The following is a 20,790-nucleotide window of genomic DNA, read 5'->3' on the forward strand; positions in this document are numbered from 1 at the left end:
CTGTTGAGGAAGGCGGTTAAAGCATTGTGAAGAACTCTAGACTAGTCAGGAAGAGTCTCTTCACCAAAAGTTGGCATGTGTGTTAAACACTATTTCATTGTGAGGAAATTAAATTATTGGTGGAGGTGCAAACTATATCCTTATCTTTGATCAGCTAGGAAATACTGTCAACAATGGGGTTGTCACCTGTAACTTGGACTAGGGAAGTCTTTTCATGTATGTGGGCTATAGTACATTTTTCACATGTGGGTGTTAGATCTCTGGAAATCCAATTATGACTGAGGATGTAATTAAATCTAGTTCCCCCGTCCAAACAGGCTTACAGCCTCAAGGCAAATATTCCATTATAAAAACCAGGGGACAGATACCTCAAATCAGTCCTCTTCTGACGGTAGCTGCAGCTGGTCTCCCGGCCCAAGCTAAGGGGCTCCTGGTCAAGCCAGAGCTGTGTCCGTCCACAGAAGTCCAAGGTTCTTCTATCTGGATCCCTGTATTTTGGTAAGCAAATTGCTTGGTGTGTATTTTTGTACTTTTATCTTTGTAACTTTTTACTTTGTTTTTGTAATCTTTTGTATATATTCTGTTCTGCATTGTTCCACTCTTTTCCCTGGAATATTAAATTATTATTTAATAAGCTTGACTTCTGCTGTACTAAACTAACACTCATAGCCTAGAAGAGATTGAAGTGTGTATAAGTCCGTGCCTGATTGTATGATTGAGCGACACTACCGTACAAGATTGTAATTGCATTGTGTTTGGGGCGTTTGTTATACGTTGGCCTAAAGCGCTCAGCTGACCCAACGTACGAAAACGCCAGTGCGAGTAGCTCAACAGCTGAGTGGCTAACAGTATCGTTCGGAATGACTGTTAGTGGTTTTGCTTTACTACAGTGTAAGATTGCAACTGTGTGTGTGTGTGTGGGTGCGTGGCGGTCCCGTATTCGGCCTAAGCGCAAAGCTGACCCGAATACGAAAACGCAGATTGCGCGCTGAGGACTCGACAGCAGAGTGGAAGTGTCTAGCGAACCGCTAGTGGTGGCAGTGAGAGGTGTTCTGAGAGGTTCCAGCCTTGTTTTAGCTCGAATAAGGCTGCTCCCCGCTTGATCTGGTCAAACCCGCAGTCGGGAACCGTATACGCAGGCGTGCCGTGGGCCGGTTCCTGACACCTGCTCCTCGAGTGATCAGCCTTTGCAGCACTATCTGTTACACCTGCTCCTCAGGTGTCCGCTGGCTGCAGTATAGTCTTAATCACCTGCTCCTCAGGTGATCATCCTTGCAGCACAGTCAGTGGTCCCTGCTCCTCAGGTGTCCACTGGCTGCAGTACATTTTGAATCACCTGCTCCTCAGGTGATCATTGACTGCAGTACTGTCTGAATCACCCGCTCCTTGGGAGATCTCATATTACTCATTACTGTTGCACCAAACACTATTCCACATTGGTTGTCCTGTGTCTGACTATACTAGTATTATTCGTGATTCTGCAGATCACCACATAATCAGGTATAGCATCTGTATTATTGGTGATACTGCAGATCACCAATAATGAGAAAATCTGTTTTGCTGACACCAGTCGTTACAGTTACCCTCTGGAGGTTGCAAGACTGGGTAGTGCGACAGGGCTGCGGGTTAGGGGGCGGTTGCGGCGGAATATTGGGGGAGCAGCTTCCTCTAGGGGTGATGAGAGAGTTTGACGATACTGAGCTGCAGCAAGATTAGGACAGGTTAGGGTGGGGAAAGTGGAGAAGAGAGCATGAAGGGGGTCAGCAAGGACACTAGGGTTGAGCTTGCGTAGGTCTCGCTGCCATCGATTAGGTGGGTGGGCTACCTTTGGAGGTGCCTTCCGTCAGGAGGTTGAAGGTGAGAAGGTGATTGTCGGAAGGTGGGACGTCTGCAATGTCAAGGTCTGTAATGGTGGTGGATTTAGTGAATATAAGGTCGAGTGTGTGACCTGCAGTGTTATTAACATGTATTGTTATATCAGGCAGAGTGGTAGACAAAGACGGAGGAAAAAAGATTAGTTCTGTTTTACTCATACTTGTGAAAATGTTAAATATTCCCACCTCAAAGTGTCGGACACTAATCAGCTAATTAATCCAAATCATCTGCTAAGGGTTCCTATTTCATATATGAATTTGATCTTTTAGCTTGAATTACTGAAATAAAATGGTCTTTTGCACGATATTCTAATTTTTCGAGTTTCAACTGTACAGGGGACAGCTGTCCTGCTGGTATGCCAGTTGAAACCTAAAATTATTATTTTTTTATCATATTTTATGTTTTTTTCTAATCAAACTATGCTTGTTGACCCATCTTTACAGACGTTAGTAAGGCCAGTCTGACACAGACACTAAGAAATTTTCACGAGAATGGCACACTCTGCCCCTGAGCAAATCAGGTCCTCACTCATGCTTTGCGGTTTGGTACTCATATTTCATATGTTTGAATTCGTAGTGCCTTACTGAATGCAGGTATGCAGTCCATTTCTTAACCCTTTTCAGGGCCGGTTCACGTCACAAATGCGGATGGCCATGCGTGCGGAACGCGTGCGGACCACAACGCGTACGAACGCACACCATCCACGTTTGTGTGCGTTGCGTGGCTGATCCCATCACTGAAAAGTGAATGGGACAGCCGCGCGTTTTTGTAAAATCTGCGTGCAGCATGCGTTCCCGGACCGCACAGGTCCGGAACGCATGCAGTGTGAACATCAGACAGTGCACTCTATGCACTGTCTGATGTCGTGCGTGTCGGCCTCCTGCACGCGTTTCCAAAACGCGCCTGGAAACGCATGCAGTCTGAACGGGCCCTTAACTCTGAGTTTTTTTCCTAAAGGGAGTCGTTTCTGCTTGGAGATTTTTTTTTTTTATCAAAAATGCACTCTCCCTCTTACTCTCTCTCCCATTTTAACATGGAACATAACATAGTAACATGGTATATCTTATTTTAAAGAACACATTATAATGTTTAATTTAATTTAATACCTTATTTGGACAGTTTGGCATCTTCTATTGGCTGGTAGCAGAGAAGAAAGCCAAGGTATGGTAAATTTTACAACAATTTCCTGGGTGTAATCCTGGCTTGCGTGAGCAAGTTTCACAATAATAGGTGGTTTTATGCCTGCCACCCGGTATCTTCATGTCACTACACACAATGCAATCTTTGGTATTTCGATTGGGAATTAGAGCAATGAAATGCTGGCTACTATTTAGACGCTCCTCCACGTCCATTGCATAGGATGCCATTGCTCCTCTATGCAACTTTGCAAGCAATCTGCAATGGAATCAGCAAGGAATCTGCAGAAAGCAATCTGCAAGAAAGAATCAGCAAGGAATCAGTAAGGACTTCCGGTTTGGGGCAGGGGGGTACCACCTGTGTGGGCATGTACTCTTACATGCCCACTATACAAGGAGAGAGATATCGGAATTTGCCCCCACAGATGTGCCTGCAAACCTGTAACGATCGGTGTCAGCCAGAACAGATTTTCTGATTATTGGTGATCTGCAGTATCACCAATAATACAGATGTTATACCTGATTATGTGGTGATCTGCAGAATCACCAATAATACAAGTGTAGCAAGACACACAGGATACAAAGATGTAAGATGGTGTTTGGTGCAACAGTAAATATAGATGGAGATACCCACTGTCCAGAGGAGCTGGTGAAGGGGGTATCTCTAATCAACTGTGAGAGATCGCAGGAAAAGCCGCCGCATGTACTGGCAGTAGGGCGGCTGTTTCCGCGTCCAATGCGGCGGTTTGCACGCAGCAGCGTGCGTCTGGTGTGGCTGGGTCTGTTAGTTCACAGAGATGGATGGAGAGCTACGCGCGCGCGCCAGAATTCAGGACCTTTATACCAGCAGCAGAGGTATCAGCGGATCCGGACGATCAGCTGATTCCTGCTGGACTCCTGATTGGCTGAGTGGCTCGGGCGGGGCGGCAGAGTCCAGCAACTATATCTACAGCTTGCTTGTCAGTTGCTGGTTGTCTGCCATTGCGAACACTTACGTGGAAGCATTCAGACCATAGTCAGATCCTACAGTGTGTTTGAACCAGGAGGACCTGGGAATTCACACTAAGCCAGATTACTTGTATTATCTTTGTGTTATACTCCATACTAGTTCCAGGGTGCTGAGACCACGGACCTCGCATCCAAGACTAGGGAATTGTATTATCTGTTTGTTATACTCCAGACTAGTTCCAGGGTGCTGAGACCACGGACCTCGCACCCAAGACTAGGGAACTGTATTATCATTTGTGTTATACTCCAGACTAGTTCCAGGGTGCTGAGACCATGGACCTCGCACCCAAGACTAGGGAACTGTATTATCATTTGTGTTATATTCCAGACTAGTTCCAGGGTGCTGAGACCACGGACCTCGCACCCAAGACTAGAGAACTGCATTATCATTTGTGTTATTCTCCAGACCTGCTTGTGACGCCCATCTTCCAGGGGTCACTAGCCACCGGGTCTTCTTGCTACTCAGCCTGGGACTCCGCCCTCTTGGATGTCTCAGGCTGCTGCAAGATCTCTGCACTTCCAAAGGGAGGTATTTCTCATACTGCCAAGGACCACCTGTTCCTCGGGTGGTCCTCACTCAAAGTTATTACTGTTGCACCAAACACTCACACTATATAGGTGTCCAGAGGTTAGCAATATATCTGTATTATCGGTGATTCTGCAGGTCATCAATAATCAGGTATATATCTGCATTCTTGGTGATACTGCAGATCACCACTAATCAGATTCTCTCTGCGTGCTGACACCAATCGTTACATCAACACAGTAATCAGTATTCCAGCAAGCTGGAGACTCAGAGGAGTAATGATAGGTTCACCCGAGGAGCAGGTGATGCACAGTAAGACAATGTAGCGAGATCACTCGAGGAGCGAGTGATTCAGACTGTACTGCAACAGGTGATCCCCTGAGGGGCAGGAGACGCAGACAGCATAATGATAGCTAGTCACCTGAGGAGCAGGTGATTAAGACTGTACTGCAGCTATCAACCTGAGGAGCAGGTGACTCAGACTATACTGCAGCTATCTACCTGAGGAGCAGGTGATTCAGACTATACTGCAGCTATCCACCTGAGGAGCAGGTGATTCAAACTATACTGCAGCTATCAACCTGAGGAGCAGGTGATTACTAAACTGAGAATCCCTCACCAGGACTAGCTTCCTGGTGAGGGCAGAAGAGTCAGACAAGCAGGTTCGGCAACACACGGACAGATGCGGTACAAAGGCAGAAGACAGAATCAGAGTGAGGGATAGCCAAGTCGGCAGATCTTTGGGTCCTTGTCAATCACCTTTGTCGAATTCAATCTATCGACATGCAAGCAAGGCTCCGGCCAAAGGGCAATACTTTGGATTACTCAGCACAAAGACTACACAGAAGAGTAGTGGCAGCAAATTACCAGATGTCCAGTGCAAAATCGATAACTTTTTTGTATCTTTTGTACAGTTGAAATTGTAACATGCAAGGAAGGGCACACCATCCGTTCTTAAACATTTACTTTGCTCACAGTGTATTCACCTTCATTAGCCTCTAGTTGATGAGACCTGAATGGTAACTATGGCATAGTAAGATGGGATTGACACGGATTTGTCACACTGCTATAATAGTGGACGCCAGGGCCGCTAGGCGGCTCTGCACCTGCTGTTTGTAGCTGTGATCCACATATCTGGTGGCCCCGGCCGGCACAGAAGTTTGGGTTACGGTTCTCTAGGATTTGTGTTAAAGTTAGTGAAATTTTGATTTTGGGTTCTCATAAGCTGTAAGCCATACTCATCAAACTTGTAACAAATAAAGGCTTGAAATATCTTGCGTTGCATGTATTGAGCCTGTTTCATATGTTAGTTTCACTAAAATAAATGGCCTTTTGCACGATATTCTAATCTTTTGGGTTTAACATGTAAAAGCAGCTGTGCAAAGAACACAGTTAGGCTACTTACACACTAAGATGTTGCGTTTTAGGGGATGTTATGGTCGCATAACGTGCCCCTAACGCAACGTATGGTGGTGTTGAAGTTGACGTCAGATTGAGCTGCGTTATGCAGCTCTCAAAGCAGCGCTCCAGGTTAGTGATAGGAAGTCCGGATCTTTTTAAGGATTCGGATCATTTGAATCGGATCATTGAAAAGATCCGGATCTTTGAACTGAATCATTTGAATCATTTTACTAGGGAAGCAGACTGGGTCAAATGACTAGCAGGACAGGACTTTTTGGGGGTGGTGTATGTTATATGTTTTTTGTTTTGTTTTGTTTTGTTGTTGTTGTTTGAGTGTTGTAATGTAGGTGTTGTCTTGCGTCTTTTGGGTGGCGGTTGGTGTTATGTGTATTTATTTGCTTTTCATCTGGTTGTCTTGTCGGTATGAATGCGTGTGGGTGATGTTTCCTCATCAGCCTGTTAGGTATATTCTATGTTTCATGCATGGAACAGATTGTATCTAAGGTTTCTTGTGCTTGTTATATTGTATCTTATTTCTTCATTTTATGCTATTTCAGATGAAGAATGTGCTAGACTTATGGCATATTATTGCTATATTATATGTTGGAACAAACTTGTTCCTTGGTTATTTGTTCTTGTTGCATTGCATACTTTTAATTGTATTTATTATGTTGTATGCTGTATACGTTATGTCAGATGTATTGGCATACTTTTACTTTATTTATTTCACCGTATGCTACTTTAACCTCCCTGGCGGTATGGACGAGCTGAGTTCGTCCAGCAAAAACTTGCAAAAAGTGGTAATGACGAGCTGAGCTCGTCCATGCCGACAGGGAGATTTCCTGTTTCTCTGCCCCGCCGGCTGCATTTTTTTCTCATCAGAGGGATTCCCCAGGATGGCTGGATGCCTGACTGCACGCTGTGGGTAGCGATCTGTGCTACCCACAGCGTGCAGAACAAGCATCCAGCCACCCTAGGGAATCCCTGGGCAGCCAGTGGGTCAGAGAATGTGCAGGGGTTCCCCCTTGTATGCCCACATTGCCATCATTGAAGGGGATCCCCCCACCCGCACAGAGGGGGGATCCCCCCCTCACACATAGCCACCATTGAAGGGGATCCCCCCACCCGCACAGAGGGAGATCCCCCGCCCACATTGCCATCATTGAAGGGGATCCCCAACCCGCACAGAGAGGGATCCCCCTCCACATAGCCTCCGCATACAAGGGGAAACCCCTGCACATTCTCTGCCCCCTGGCTGCCCAGGGATTCCCTAGGGTGGCTGAATGCTTGTTCTACACGCTGTGGGTAGCACAGATCACTACCCACAGCGTGCTAGGATGGGGGGGGGGGGGGGGGACATCTGGCAACCTATAAATCTGGCTTAACACCTGGCTCACTATATACCTGGCTGCACACCTGGCTCACTATATACCTGGCTGCACATCTGGCTCACTATATACCTGGCTGCACATCTGGCTCACTATATACCTGGCTGCACATCTGGCTCACTATATACCTGGCTGCACATCTAGCTCACTATACATCTGGGTCTTATACTCACCATTGGCGTGCTGATTCCTCGTCGCGTACCTCTGATTGCTTCCCCAGGGTCTTCTTCCATGTCCCTTGGCGGATTTTGTTCTCCCTCGGCGATCACATGTCCCCCGTTGATCGGCGTTGATGAGAACAGCGTCATCAACATCTTGCAGAAAACACTTTTTTTAAAATTAAATTCAATACAATAACCTGTATTGAATTCAATTTTCAAAAAAAAAAAAATTATTGCAAAAAAAAAAAAAAAAAAAAAAAAAAAAAAAAAAAAGGTTGAAAATTATTGGAAATTAATTGAAACCACTTTTTGCACAGAAATCCTGGGGAAATTGAACGCCAGGGTGGTTAACCAGCTGGGCGGTATGGACGAGCTCAGCTCGTCCATCACCGCCGGAGGCTGCCGCTCAGGCCCTGCTGGGCCGATTTGCATCAAATAAAGAGCAGCACACGCAGCCGGCACTTTGCCAGCCGCGTGTGCTGCCCGATCGCCGCCGCTCTGCGGCGATCCGCCGCGAGCAGCGGCGAAAGAGGGTCCCCCCAGCCGCCTGAGCCCAGCGTAGCCGGAACAAAAAGTTCCGGCCAGCGCTAAGGGCTGGATCGGAGGCGGCAGACGTCAGGACGTCGGCTGACGTCCATGACGTCACTCCGCTCGTCGCTATGGCGACGATCTAAGCAAAACAAGGAAGGCCGCTCATTGCGGCCTTCCTTGTTTATTCTGGGCGCCGGAGGCGATCGGAAGAACGCCTCCGGAGCGCCCTCTAGTGGTCTTTCATGCAGCCAACTTTCAGTTGGCTGCATGAAATAGTTTTTTTTTTATTAAAAAAAAACCCTCCCGCAGCCACCCTGGCGATTTAATCAGAACGCCAGGGTGGTTAAAGAGAAACTCCGACCAAGAATTTAACTTTATCCCAATCAGCAGCTGATACCTCCTTTTACATGACAAATCTATTGCATTTCACAAACAGACCATCAGGGGGCGCTGTATGACTGATATTGTAGTGAAACCCCTCCCACAAGAAGCTCTGAATACCTTGCGGTACTCTGGGCAAACTGCCACAATGTAACAATGTTCACAGACAGAAAATAGCTGTTTACAGCTGTCTGTAACAGCCAGAACAGCTAGAAACAGCTACATAACCTGCCCACAGTAACAATGTCACCATGTAATACATGTCAGAATGTGAATCTGGGAGAGGAAAGATTTTACAATGAGCAAACACTGACTAAATCATTTATACATAATTATTGTAAAAATGAAGCACTTTTTTTATTACATTATTTTCACTGGAGTTCCTCTTTAAAGAGTAACTGTCAGGCTGCAGAAGCTAATTTAAACCTCTATTCTCCTGTGTTAAACAGTTTAGAAGGAAGCTCAAAAGCCATTAGTGAAGATAAACATTTCAGTTACCTTTGATGTGTGCTTATCTTAAGTCTGTTATAGACCCATAAAGACGCAAGCCGCAGCTAAACTGCAAAGCATTCTGGGGCCCTCCCCTCGGCTGCTAATGAGACGGTACAGGAGCTTCTAATCAGTCCAGCGTGATAACACTGATAAATCTCTGGCAGACTACACTGCAGGAGTCAGCTATTGTTCCTAGCCACATGGCTCATTAATATTCACTGCACACCGTGTTGTTCAAGAACTAGCTTATCTGTGATCAGAAGCAGGCAGGACATGACGACACATTTGGCTTCACAAACATGGAGCCTGCCATGAGCTGTCAGGAGCATCTATCTCTGCATATACTATATACAAATTCTGTGAAATCCAAACGTGGACAGTGAAATGCATATGTAATGTAAGTACAGCCAATCTTTAGCTACTGATATATGTGTTTATTTTCTCTGAGACCCAATACCTAACAGCTCCTCTTTAAGCTTTGATTTAATAAAAAAAAAAAAAAATTTCCTGCACTGAACATTCTGTACGTTCCTCTTTCTTCCAGACAGACATCCACTGTGAACCGAATCTTTCATTGTGATGATCCGGATGATTCGACTCACAAAAAAGATCCGGATCAAATGAACGATTCGTTCATGATCCGGACAACGCTACAGTCCTACCACAAGTCTCTGCAGTGCAGTGAATATTAATTAGCCATGTGGCTGGCTACGGAGGAGGAGGAGGGGAGACCTCCTCCTCCAACATTACTGAGCATGTGCAAGCAGTCTAACGCTGCTTAGCCCAGTATAACGTACAGCATGCAACACTTTGTTTAAACGTGCTGCGTTACTATATAACGCAACGTGGGCACTGTGAACAGCACAATTGATTTTACAGTGTAGTGAGTTAGGCTGCGTTACTGGCTGCTGTAACGTGGGACTTTAACGTCCCACTGTGAAACCAGCCTTAGGCCTCTTGCACACTGCACGCGATTCCGATTCAGATTCCGCTTTTTAATCAGTTTTTACATCCGATTCCGATTTGCAGTTTGCTCCCTGCACACTGCAAATCGGAATCTGAATCGGATGTAAAAACTGATTAAAAAGCGGAATCTTAATCGGAATCGCATGCAGTGTGCAAGAGGCCTTAAAAATCTGTTTGGAGTTCTGGTAGAGGTTCTCAGGTGTGAGGTTTGAAACGGTCAGGCTGGTAAAGGTGTTCTGTTACTGTTTCTGTCAAGGCTGAGTCCAGATTGTTGCCTTGCTACTCAGCAAGAAGACCTTTTGGCAAGGATTGAGGGCTAAAAAAGTGAATTACACTGTCCTGGCTGTTGTGATCCTGTAATTAAACTAGGATGCATTTGATACTGAACTCGATGGTAATAAAATTGCGAAGGCATCACAGCAAGTGACCTTTTAAAAAGACAAATGTAGCGAGAGGCATACAGCTGCCATATTTATTTCCTTTTAATAAAGCGGATCTGAGATGAATAACTAACTATAACGATTAAATTGTCTATATATCTTATGTAAAGTGTGTGTGTGTGTGTGTGTGTGTGTGTGTGTGTGTGTGTGTGTGTGTGTGTGTGTGTGTGTGTGTGTGTGTGTGTGTGTGTGTGTGTGTGTGTGTGTGTGTGTGTGTGTGTGTGTGTGTGTGTGTGTGTGTGTGTGTGTGTGTGTGTGTGTGTGTGTGTGTGTGTGTGTGTGTGTGTGTGTGTGTGTGTGTGTGTGTGTGTGTGTGTGTGTGTGTGTACATATATATACACAGTGACTTGCAAAAGTATTCGGCCCCCTTGAAGTTTTCCACATTTTGTCACATTACTGCCACAAACATGAATCAATTTTATTGGAATTCCACATGAAAGACCAATACAAAGTGGTGTACACGCGAGAAGTGGAATGAAAAATCATACTATTCCAAACATTTTTTTACAAATCAATAACTGCAAAGTGGGGTGTGCTTATTATTAAGCCCCCTTTGGTCTGAGTGCAGCCAGTTGCCCATAGATATTGCCTGATGAGTGCTAAATAATAAATAGAGTGCACCTGTGTGTAATCTAATGTCAGTACAAAAACAGCTGCTCTGTGACAGCCTCAGAGGTTGCCTAAGAGAATATTGGGAGCAACAACACCATGAAGTCCAAAGAACACCAAACAGGTCAGAGAAAAAAAATTATTGAGCAATTTAAAGCAGGCTTAATCTACAAATTTTTTTTCCAAAGCTTTGAACATCCCACGGAGCACTATTCAAGCAATCATTCAGAAATGGAAGGAGTATGGCACAACTGTAAACCAAGACAAGGCCATCCACCTAAACTCACAGGCCGAACAAGGAGAGCGCTGATCAGAAATGCAGTCAAGAGGCCCATGGTGACTCTGGACGAGCTGCAGAGATCTACAGCTCAGGTGGGGGAATCTGTCCATAGGACAACTATTAGTCATGCACTGTACAAAGTTGGCCTTTATGGAAGAGTGGCAAGAAGAAAGCCATTGTTAACAGAAAAGCATAAGAAGTCCCGTTTGCAGTTTGCCACAAGCCATGTGGGGGACACAGCAAACATGTGAAAGAAGGTGCTCTGGTCAGATGAGACCAAAATGGAACTTTTTGGCCAAAATGCAAAACGATATGTGTGGCAGAAAACTAACGCTGCACATCACTCAGAACACACCATCCCCACTGTTAAATATGGTGGTGGCAGCATCATGCTCTGGGGGTGCAGCAGAGAGTGCAGCGCACTGAGGAACTCAGCCAGCTCCTGTGTTTCCGCAAGGCTCCCGACAGCCTACAGCGGGAAATCTCCGCTTTGCTATCGCAACTGGCAACATTTTATGAATGACCACCCAGAAGTCAGAAATACAGAGCGCGGAGTTTCCCCGCACGGATTTACTTCACCGAACACATTTTTATGGATCGAGGTCATAAAATGCTTTTTAAACCACCAGCAAACAAGAATACTCAAAATAATTTTGATAATACTTAACTGTTGGGTACTTTTTCAATTATAAAATGCTTAAAAGTTATTTTAACGAGAATATGAATATTACCTCCTAGGAGATAACACAGAAGAAAAACATAATTGCATATGAGCTGATTAATGACCGTGCCTTTGACATGAGACCAGGGATTGAATCCTTGCTGAAACCAGTACCTATTTAGTCTTTAGGCAAGACTACCTAAAGCATGTACACACACTAGATGAAACCTGGCCAAGGTGAACGATAACTACCTAGCATGTGTATAGCAGCCCCCGATACCTACTGATTTATCGGCCAGCGATCAACCCTAGCACACTCATTCAGACGCTAGTCACCTGAGAGCATAGGTCTCCCGACTCACTTTAGCTGCCACATTACATCATTTCCATGCATCTTTATGGTATTCTATGTTGTAGTCTGTATTATGAAGCAGTGTCTGTATTTTGTGCTTACTATAATCTGTATCATATACCCCATATTTTATTTCTTAGTTTATAGAGCATCATACAATATGTTGGCATATAAATCAATGATAATAACATGCCTCATGGGTACAATCCTTATTGATCCAGGGTGGCCAACTGAGTCTGCCTTACTGGCTGCAGCTCTTTGTGTCAAACAAGAGGAAAAGGGCAACTGAAGCAAGAGAGATATGGAGACTGCCATATTTATTTGCTTTTAAGCAATACCATTTGCCTGCCTATTTGCCACTTTTCTGCCTCTAAAGCCGGGTCTACACGGCACGATGTGTCTTTTGAAACGAGCCGCTGATGCGGCTCGATTGATAAGATCCGACAGGTCCGATCTCGCCGCAGCCGATTCCCCGCGAGCGAACAATAGCGGGGAATCGAGCGGAAGATAAGCGGCGCCAGCGGGGATGAGGGGGGGGGAAGGGGAACGTCTACAATGCACGAGCGGGGATGCGGCAGAGTCGATCCGTGGAGACCCGGCTTAATACTTTTAGCGAGAGACCCTGAACAAGTATATGCAGATCCAGTGTTTCGGACATTATTGTCAGATCTGACAAGATTGAAGATTTGCTGCATGCTTGTTCCTGGTGTTATTCAGACACTACTGCAGCCAAATAGATCAGCAGGGCAGCCAGGCAACTGGTACTGTTTAAAGGGAAATAAATATGGCAGGCTCCATATTCTTCACACTTCAGTTGTCCTTAAAACAGAGATGTGTTATAAAGCAATGATTACATTTCCACCATATTTTAATATACTTTTATAGTCACTTGCTTTACACAAAACCGTCAGTAACGTACATGGAAAAGCCTCCATTATAACATGACACACAAATGTGCAAGCTATAAACAGCCAAAATGATAAGAACAAAAGACATCAAAGCAAAGAAAACTACATGTGAGGAAGTTGCCCAATTAAAATGCTTGTTTCGTTTAGCAGCTGAAATCTTATTGGATGCTCTGGCCGGACGCTCCATGCATTTTGGCTTTCTTACATTGTACGTCTCCCATCGCTACAAACCCCAGAACCTTTCCAGCCATTCCAAATACTTTCCATATTGCTTATTAAAAATAAGGAGGGCAGCCAAGTCTTATGCACTGCTCAGAGTTCCCTATAGGAAAAGCATAACAACAATGAATACAACTCACCATCTACTATGGACACGGAACTCTATATAGTCTAGTAAAGCCACAGGATATGCCGCCCACTCGAGAAAAGGGCAGAGGTCACGTTAGGGGTATGCTTGCCATGCCATTGGCTCAGCTAGGCGTCAATAATAAAGCCCGCCCATCATGGGTTCATCCGGGCCGAGGCTTCCACGGCCATATTTGATTAGGGCAAGGCGAGCAGTTATAATGATTACTAAAGCAGTGATAACGTTGGCGTTTGTGTGATCTGTATGTTCATATCATGGCTGTGAGATAAAGCGTTGGGGCGTGTAGAGAAGGGCTATCTTTATTGGACGTGCTGTGTGTTTTGCAGTGTGAGAATGAGTGATTGTGGCAGCGATGGTTCTGACTATAAATGAGGGAGAACATTAGGAGAGTGTGCGGCTTGTGTGTACTGTGACTGCTGGCAAGGGGCTACCCGCATGAAATATGGTGACCGCAGGTCTATTCTGAGGGCCAATCAGGGCCGCGCACCGCTGTGGGGCAGAGGCTACAGACAGGAGCAGACTGCGGGATAGACACCTGGCTTCCCGGCCTCAGTATGAGTGGCTCTTCAGCTGCAGCGCTGCGCCTCAGAAGATACCACGAGCTGCCAGTCTGGGTAGTGGAAGATCACCATGATGTATGTTCTGGGACCGGGAGGAGGCTAACTACAAAGGGTCATCTCTATCAATGAGTGATGACTTTACATTGGCTACCACGCCAGACGTAGTTCATGCTTTCGTTCCTGCATGAGCAGACTATGTTAGGCTGTGAAAATGTATAACCTAGTTTCCAAATCTATAAAGGGAGTGCTGAGCGAATTTGTATAAATTAGGGGTGTAACAATAGACCCTGCAAGGGATGCAGCCGCAGGGGGGCTCCTGATGCTGTGAGGGCCCATTCACACTTGAGCGTTTTGCCGGCGATTTCGGCTTTTCGAAGCGCTAGGGTAATAAACGTCTATGGGCCTGTTCTCATTTGGGCGATTTGTGCTAATTGCCGCAAATTGCCCAAAAATGCATAGCCTGCACCATTTTCAGGCGATCGTGTTTTAGTGCTATAGAAGCGCAAGACGCGATTCCTAAAAAAATCGCCAGGTGTGAATGGTGCTTTTTTGACGTTAATCGCCATAAAACGCCAGAGCAAAATGCTAGCAAAATCGGTAGCGTTTTGCGATCAGCAAGTGTGAATGGAGCCCCTGGGAGAAGAAGTTTCTTTTTCCTGTCCTTAAATACTGACAACTAAGGGCATGGAGAGAAAAAACTTTCTACTCTCTGCACAATTGTTCTAATGACTGTATTTGCTCTGCCATTGATAACAAATCATACAATGTTTTGCAGAGCTGTAGGGAGGGGCTAGGGGCTACTCTCACTACCCATCTTTCTTGTTTTGTGTCCCTTATGTAGCTGTTTCTGAGCAGCGTAGTTAAATGTGTGCTACTGACCACATATGCTATTGCTCCGTTGTTTAAAAAAAGATTATTTCTTCCTGTGATACAATGACAGCAGCCAGGTTGGTTGTAAACATTACACAGAAGCAGGCTTATCTGTATCTTGAGCACTCAGCCTGTGAAAAAAAAACCTAATCCCCTCCCCTCTGCCTCTGAAATCAATGGCTAGTAACGCCTCCTCCTCCTGCCCAGACTGAGCTCCCATGGGCCCTTGCTACTGCCAAGGCTCTCTGAAAACCTGTGTGCGTGGTTTATTTAGTTTATAGGGAATTAGAGTATTAAAACAAAAAAAGTATTTGGCTTGAGGAATGCTCTATAAACAATAGGAAAGGAACACAATTATGCAATGAGTAAAAGTTCACCTCGTATCCACTTTAAGACTGAAACCAGAAAGCTTGAAAGCCTTTTTTATTAGGTTTGGGAGGCTTGTGTTTCCTGTGTTGCTGCCATTGAAGATTCACAGAAAATGAGTTACTTGCTACTTTAGTCAGGCTTTGATAATCACTTATGTCTACCAATTTTGTTAGAAACATAATGGAGTGAACATAAAAACAAAGTAAGCTAGATGAAGTAAGTTCTACCATTGAAGTATAACTAAACTCTAATCTTTTCAGCTTTATTCTAGTAGAGAAGGGTAAGAACTACTGACGGGCTGCTAAAGATCTGTGTTCCCATTTGTGATATTTATTTGCATGTCTTGTCTTCAGCAACATTCGTGAGTGACTCAAGAATCATTCCCAACTGGAGCACACAGAGGAATAGTACCTCACAGGAGTTCTCAGTTACCATCATGCAAGGTTGTTATCATTGTTGCCAACCTTTCACATTATTTTTTACTGACAAAGACCTAAAAATTTACTCACAAAGGATTTTTTTTTTTACTGTCAAAATCCCCCGAAAAAATGGGCGTGGTCACGCAACAGAATGTGGGCATGGTCATAGGTGGGGCGGAATATACATGACTTTAGTAGTGCTGTAAAAGGTCTGCCGGGGAAGTTTGAACTCTGCTATAGTGTGTCCCCCCCCCCCCCCCCCCCCCCAAAAAATATATGTGATTTTAGAGCATTTCACCAAAAATACACGTAATCTGGCAGAGGTTCTTCCAAAATACACATAATATGGCAGTGGTTCCCTAAAAATAGATATAATCTGGCAGCAGCGATTCCCCCAACATACACATAATCTGGCAGCAGTTCCCCAAAAATACAGATAATCTGGCAGAAGTTCTCCCAAAAAAGGTGCCCCCAGTATAGGTAACCAGGTCTATAGGTATCCCCAGTACAAGTAGCCAGGTCTTTAGGCTTCCCCAGTTTAGATAGACAGGTCTATAGGTGTCCCTAGTATAAGTAACCATGTGTATAGATGTCCCCAGAATAGGTAGCCAGGTCTATAGGTGTCCCCAGAATAGATAGCCACGTGTATAGATGTCCCCAAGACAGGTAGCCAGAGGTATAGATGTCCCCAGGACGGGTAGCCAGAGGTATAGATGTCCCCAGGACAGGTAGCCAGAGGTATAGATGTCCCCAGGACAGGTAGCCAGAGGTATAGATGTCCCCAGGACAGGTAGCCAGAGGTATAGATGTCCCCAGGACAGGTAGCCAGAGGTATAGATGTCCCCAGGACAGGTAGCCAGAGGTGTAGATGTCCCCAGGACAGGTAGCCAGAGGTGTAGATGTCCCCAGGACAGGTAGCCAGAGGTATAGATGTCCCCAGGACAGGTAGCCAGAGGTATAGATGTCCCCAGGACAGGTAGCCAGAGGTATAGATGTCCCCAGGACAGGTAGCCAGAGGTATAGATGTCCCCAGGACAGGTAGCCAGAGGTATAGATGTCCCCAGGACAGGTAGCCAGAGGTGTAGATGTCCCCAGGACAGGTAGCCAGAGGTGTAGATGTCCCCAGGACAGGTAGCCAGAGGTGTAGATGTCCCCAGGACAGGTAGCCAGAGGTGTAGATGTCCCCAGGACAGGTAGCCAGAGGTATAGATGTCCCCAGGACAGGTAGCCAGAGGTATAGATGTCCCCAGGACAGGTAGCCAGAGGTATAGATGTCCCCAGGACAGGTAGCCAGAGGTATAGATGTCCCCAGGACAGGTAGCCAGAGGTATAGATGTCCCCAGGACAGGTAGCCAGAGGTATAGATGTCCCCAGGACAGGTAGCCAGAGGTATAGATGTCCCCAGGACAGGTAGCCAGAGGTATAGATGTCCCCAGGACAGGTAGCCAGAGGTATAGCTGTCCCCAGGACAGGTAGCCAGAGGTATAGCTGTCCCCAGGACAGGTAGCCAGAGGTATAGCTGTCCCCAGGACAGGTAGCCAGGGGTATAGCTGTCCCCAGGACAGGTAGCCAGGGGTATAGCTGTCCCCAGGACAGGTAGCCAGAGGTTTAGCTGTCCCCAGGACAGGTAGCCAGGGGTTTAGCTGTCCCCAGGACAGGTAGCCAGGGGTTTAGCTGTCCCCAGGACAGGTAGCCAGGGGTATAGCTGTCCCCAGGACAGGTAGCCAGGGGTATAGCTGTCCCCAGGACAGGTAGCCAGGGGTATAGCTGTCCCCAGGACAGGTAGCCAGGGGTATAGCTGTCCCCAGGACAGGTAGCCAGGGGTATAGCTGTCCCCAGGACAGGTAGCCAGGGGTATAGCTGTCCCCAGGACAGGTAGCCAGGGGTATAGCTGTCCCCAGGACAGGTAGCCAGGGGTATAGCTGTCCCCAGGACAGGTAGCCAGGGGTATAGCTGTCCCCAGGACAGGTAGCCAGGGGTATAGCTGTCCCCAGGACAGGTAGCCAGGGGTATAGATGTCCCCAGGACAGGTAGCCAGGGGTATAGATGTCCCCAGGACAGGTAGCCAGGGGTATATGATGTCCCCAGGACAGGTAGCCAGGGGTATATGATGTCCCCAGGACAGGTAGCCAGGGGTGTATGATGTCCCCAGGACAGGTAGCCAGGGGTGTATGATGTCCCCAAGACAGGTAGCCAGGGGTGTATGATGTCCCCTGAACAGGTAGCCAGGGGTATTGATGTCCCCTGAATAGGTAGCCAGGGGTATAGATGTCCCCAGAACAGGTAGCCAGGGGTATAGATGTCCCCAGAACAGGTAGCCAGGGGTATAGATGTCCCCAGAACAGGTAGCCAGGTGTCCCCACCGATCATGGGCACAGCGGTGGAGAAGGGGGGACAGGTAGCCAGGGGTATAGATGTCCCCAGAATAGGTAGCCAGGGGTATATGATGTCCCCTGAACAGGTAGCCAGGGGTATTGATGTCCCCTGAATAGGTAGCCAGGGGTATAGATGTCCCCAGAACAGGTAGCCAGGGGTATAGATGTCCCCAGAACAGGTAGCCAGGGGTATAGATGTCCCCAGAACAGGTAGCCAGGGGTATAGATGTCTCCAGAACAGGTAGCCAGGGGTATAGATGTCCCCAGAACAGGTAGCCAGGGGTATAGATGTCCCCAGAACAGGTAGCCAGGGGTATAGATGTCCCCAGGACAGGTAGCCAGGGGTATAGATGTCCCCAGGACAGGTAGCCAGGGGTATATGATGTCCCCAAAACAGGTAGCCAGGGGTATATGATGTCCCCAAAACAGGTAGCCAGGGGTATAGATGTCCCCAGAATAGGTAGCCAGGGGTATATGATGTCCCCTGAACAGGTAGCCAGGGGTATTGATGTCCCCTGAATAGGTAGCCAGGGGTATAGATGTCCCCAGAACAGGTAGCCAGGGGTATAGATGTCCCCAGAACAGGTAGCCATGGGTATAGATGTCCCCAGAACAGGTAGCCATGGGTATAGATGTCCCCAGAACAGGTAGCCAGGGGTATAGATGTCCCCAGAACAGGTAGCCAGGGGTATAGATGTCCCCAGAATAGGTAGCCAGGTGTCCCCACCGATCATGGGCACAGCGGTGGAGAAGGGGGACGTCTTTCCCCCCCCCCACCTTTCCTCACCTTAGGGCTCCCGCTCCCTCGCTCCCCCCTCCATAACTAAGTCTTTTGCGGTGGCTGGCAGCGGGCGGGACTTTGGCCTGGTGCACACCAAAAACCGCTAGCAGATCCGCAAAATGCTAGCAGATTTTGAAACGCCTTTTCTTCTTTTTCTGTAGCGTTTCAGCTAGCATTTTGCGGTTTTGTGAAGCGTTTTTGGTGTAGTAGATTTCATGTACTGTTACTGAACAGCTACTGTAACAAAAAACGCCTGGCAAACCGCTCTGAAGTGCCGTTTTTCAGAGCAGTTTGCGTTTTTCCTATACTTAACATTGAGGCAGAAACGCATCCGCAATCCAAAATCTGCAGCAGCCCGGGAGTATGCGTTTCTGCAAAACGCCTCCCGCTCTGGTGTGCACCAGCCCATTGAAATACATTACCCTAGCGGATCCGCACCCGCAAGCGGATCGCAAACCGCAGCAGAACCGCTCTGGTGTGCACTAGGCCTTACCTCCGTCTCGTTGCAGGCACAGGGTGGTCTGCATTGCCGCTATTCTGGTCTGGTCTAGACCACAGCAGCACCAGAACTTCCGGCACTTGGAACGAGACGGAGGTAAGTCCTGCCAGCCGGCGCAGAAGACTTAGTTTTGGAGGGAAGAGCTGGGGGGGGGGGGGGAGCCCTAAGGTGAGGGAAGGGGGGAGACGTCCCCTCTTCCCCACCGCTGTGCCCATGATCGCTCCCTTTTCTCTGCGCTGCCTCTTCTCCTGCTCACAGGGCGGGCGATTGGCTGCCCTTACAGACGCTGCTTAATTTCTATTACAATTTACGGTATGCCCGTAAATTTACGGGTGGTTGGCAACACTGGTTGTTATTAGTATAACTATTTTTTAGTAGATTCCTCGTCTTCCTGTTCCTTATGGCACCAATGAGAGTAGCAGGAAGTAAACCAGATTTCCGTCATTGTGAGCCCAGACAAAATTATAGCTCATTAGAAGTTCTGACCCTTCTTTACTCTATGGAAACGCCCAAACAAAGTTTAGTGCTTGGTTAAGCTTTATCCTTGCAAATGCAAAGCATGGAGTTGAATTGAGCAGAATGCATTAAAAATGGAATTTCCCTCAAAAGGGTTGTGTATCTTCATATGTTCTTTCAGTTTTCTTAATAAAAGTGAATTTACACAAGCATGGTTTTCATGTGCAGGTGCTGCCTTTTATCTATCGGGCAATTGGATCCAGACATCTTCCTGCCAGTAACGTCAGTTTTATTCACTTCGATTCTCACCCAGATCTCCTTATCCCGGTCAACATGCCTGCAGATACAGTGTTTGACAAAGAAGCTTTGTTTAGGTGAGTTTTACCTATGTACCATTTACATTTTTTATGATTTATTTTTTACTTTTTTGTCTTGTTTTAGTTTTATCCAGGCTAGGAGCACACTAAGCAGAAACGCTAGCATTTTTGCCCCTAATGAAAGTCTATGGGCCACATGTAAAACACGCATATACAGTATGTGCATTTTACAGTGTGTGTTTAAAAATGCATGTAAAATGCACATAATGTATCTCAATAAAGACACGGAGGAATGCATTTTTACATGCATTTTTTTAAATTAAAAATAGAATACTGTATTGCACTCCATTGCTTAGAAAAAAATAATAAAAAATGCAAAAACAAAACAAACCAAAAATACACAAAGAAACCAAACGCATACAAGTATGCAGCAAAAAAGTAAAAGTGTAGTGCAAACACATGGTTTTCTGAACTGCCTACTGTGCTCCCAGCTATACTGACAGTACACATTACGGTACTTTTTCTGTTGCAGTCTACTTTACCTTTTATTGGTAGAGAGTTTTTTTTTTATGGTTCCTCTGTATAAAGCGTTAATAAACTCCAGGTTAGTAGATTTATAGGGCACCTAAATTGAGCGGGATATGGGGGCTGTTATATTTGTT

The 20,790-nt window shown here is 46.3% G+C and overlaps 2 protein-coding genes across 5 annotated transcripts in view; one reads left to right on the forward strand and one right to left on the reverse strand.

Moving 5' to 3' along the window:
* DROSHA (drosha ribonuclease III) overlaps positions 1-13,635 on the reverse strand; it is a 417,719-nt gene extending 404,084 nt beyond the window's left edge. Inside the window, exon 1 of the mRNA XM_068236738.1 lies at positions 13,475-13,635. Within this exon, the coding sequence (XP_068092839.1) occupies positions 13,475-13,477 (3 nt within the window). The 5' untranslated portion in view covers positions 13,478-13,635. The remainder of the gene's footprint in view (positions 1-13,474) is intronic.
* Positions 13,140-20,790, forward strand: part of C5H5orf22 (chromosome 5 C5orf22 homolog) — a 69,648-nt gene continuing 61,997 nt past the window's right edge. Inside the window, exons 1-2 of one of the 4 annotated variants that reach the window (XM_068236741.1) lie at positions 13,140-13,223; positions 20,040-20,185. In XM_068236741.1, the coding sequence (XP_068092842.1) occupies positions 20,145-20,185 (41 nt within the window). In that variant the 5' untranslated portion in view covers positions 13,140-13,223; positions 20,040-20,144. The other 3 variants (XM_068236742.1, XM_068236740.1, XM_068236739.1) reach the window with 3 other exon arrangements.

Source organism: Hyperolius riggenbachi, chromosome 5 (assembly GCF_040937935.1).
Source record: "Hyperolius riggenbachi isolate aHypRig1 chromosome 5, aHypRig1.pri, whole genome shotgun sequence".
NCBI classification, from domain to species: domain Eukaryota; kingdom Metazoa; phylum Chordata; class Amphibia; order Anura; family Hyperoliidae; genus Hyperolius; species Hyperolius riggenbachi.